This window comes from Wasmannia auropunctata, unplaced genomic scaffold (assembly GCF_000956235.1).
Source record: "Wasmannia auropunctata unplaced genomic scaffold, wasmannia.A_1.0 LD336111.1, whole genome shotgun sequence".
NCBI lineage: Eukaryota > Metazoa > Arthropoda > Insecta > Hymenoptera > Formicidae > Wasmannia > Wasmannia auropunctata.
The window spans coordinates 3,201,328-3,202,867 of NW_012026779.1; the positions used below are offsets into that span (position 1 = coordinate 3,201,328).

Consider the following 1,540-nt stretch of genomic DNA (forward strand, 5'->3'; position numbering starts at 1 on the left):
TTTATATTTTTCGATTTCTGCAATACAAATTTTTCATAAAAGTTTCTCATGTCAAAAATCGAAGAATGACCATGTAGGAGTTGATCCACCATCAGCCATTACCACCACCCACCATCACCACCCATTTTAATTAAATAAATTTTAACAATTTTTGAAAAAAATAAATTTTCATAAAAATAACGTTTTAATCGGCCATTTTTAAATAAAACCACGATTTTATAAAAAATAGCCACAAAATTCTTCTTTAAGATGAGCCCAGAAAGAAGATCTATATCTTTATTTTTCTGGAAGATATGAATTTTTAAACATTGGAGAAAAGAGGCTTCAACGCAGGTAACGGCAATTTTAAGATAGGATAAAGATGAAATATTTACAATTAAATGTGCATCTTGAAATATGAACGGAAGGAAATATAGCGTGTTCATGGCTTGAACATAGATTGATTTATTATTTTACAACATATATATGTATATAGTATTATATATTGAGTAACATAGTATAGAGATTTATATAATTAATTTATATATATATATATATATATATATATATATTTTTATAGTCATCCCTTTACATAAAAATATAGAATTTGTTTTGGGAGTCACAGTCGGTACTAAAGAAGGCTAATCAAACTCAGTTGCGATGACCAAGCGAAGTTTGACACAGTTTCAAGGTACATTAGTTTCCTGCTTTTCAAAATTCCTTCTAAAATAATATTTGCATTTTATATCATACAATACTTAAATAATTAAGTATATAGGCTTGCGAAAGATTAATTCTTAAACCTGAATCACTGAATTTACCTAGTATCAATTTCGATAATTTCTAAAAATATATTTAAATAAAAAAATGCTGTCATAATTCCCTTTTATTTTTCATTTTTCTTAAAATTAATATTTTTCAACAAATAAATAGATGCTACAAATATATATGTACAAAACATTCCCTGAAAATAATATTAATAAAATAAAAAGTAAAAAATGCGAATTTAATCGCCAAACAGTAATAAAATAGTAATATACCCATCTAAATGTACATTTACGTATGTAATCTACATCATTTAACATCATTCATTAAGCTATATAATTTTCCAGCAAAACGCCGCGCGATCGCACGCACACACAATACTTAAAAATATCATATTACCGATTTTCTTATGACTTATAGCAATTCAGATAAACAAAACATTGATTCACGATAGACTAGATTATTTAGCAACACAAATACATGTAACATATGCATTTTTTGTCTTCTTTTTTGCGAGTTAATATAATAATTTGTGGCTGTCCGATCGATCATTTGCATACTTAAAATATATACATGATAATTCTAGTGTAATAAAATCTTCTAGTCGATATTTTCACGAATGGTCTAATTTTTATATAAAATAAATATATAGTGTATTAACAATTTTTTTTTTTAATAACAAAGTTATAAGAAATGGCTGTTTCGAAATTGTATATGACTTTACTAATGTAAATGTATGCTTACATTTTGTCATATACGTATTTTGGTATCACGCAATTGACTTAGCTGATTGGTT

The 1,540-nt window shown here is 25.8% G+C and overlaps 1 protein-coding gene across 1 annotated transcript in view; it reads right to left on the reverse strand.

Moving 5' to 3' along the window:
- Window positions 1-690: 690 nt before the first annotated feature.
- LOC105450504 overlaps window positions 691-1,540 on the reverse strand; it is a 14,840-nt gene continuing 13,990 nt past the window's right edge. Inside the window, exon 19 of the mRNA XM_011690362.1 lies at window positions 691-702. Coding sequence (XP_011688664.1) covers window positions 691-702 — 12 coding nt within the window. The remainder of the gene's footprint in view (window positions 703-1,540) is intronic.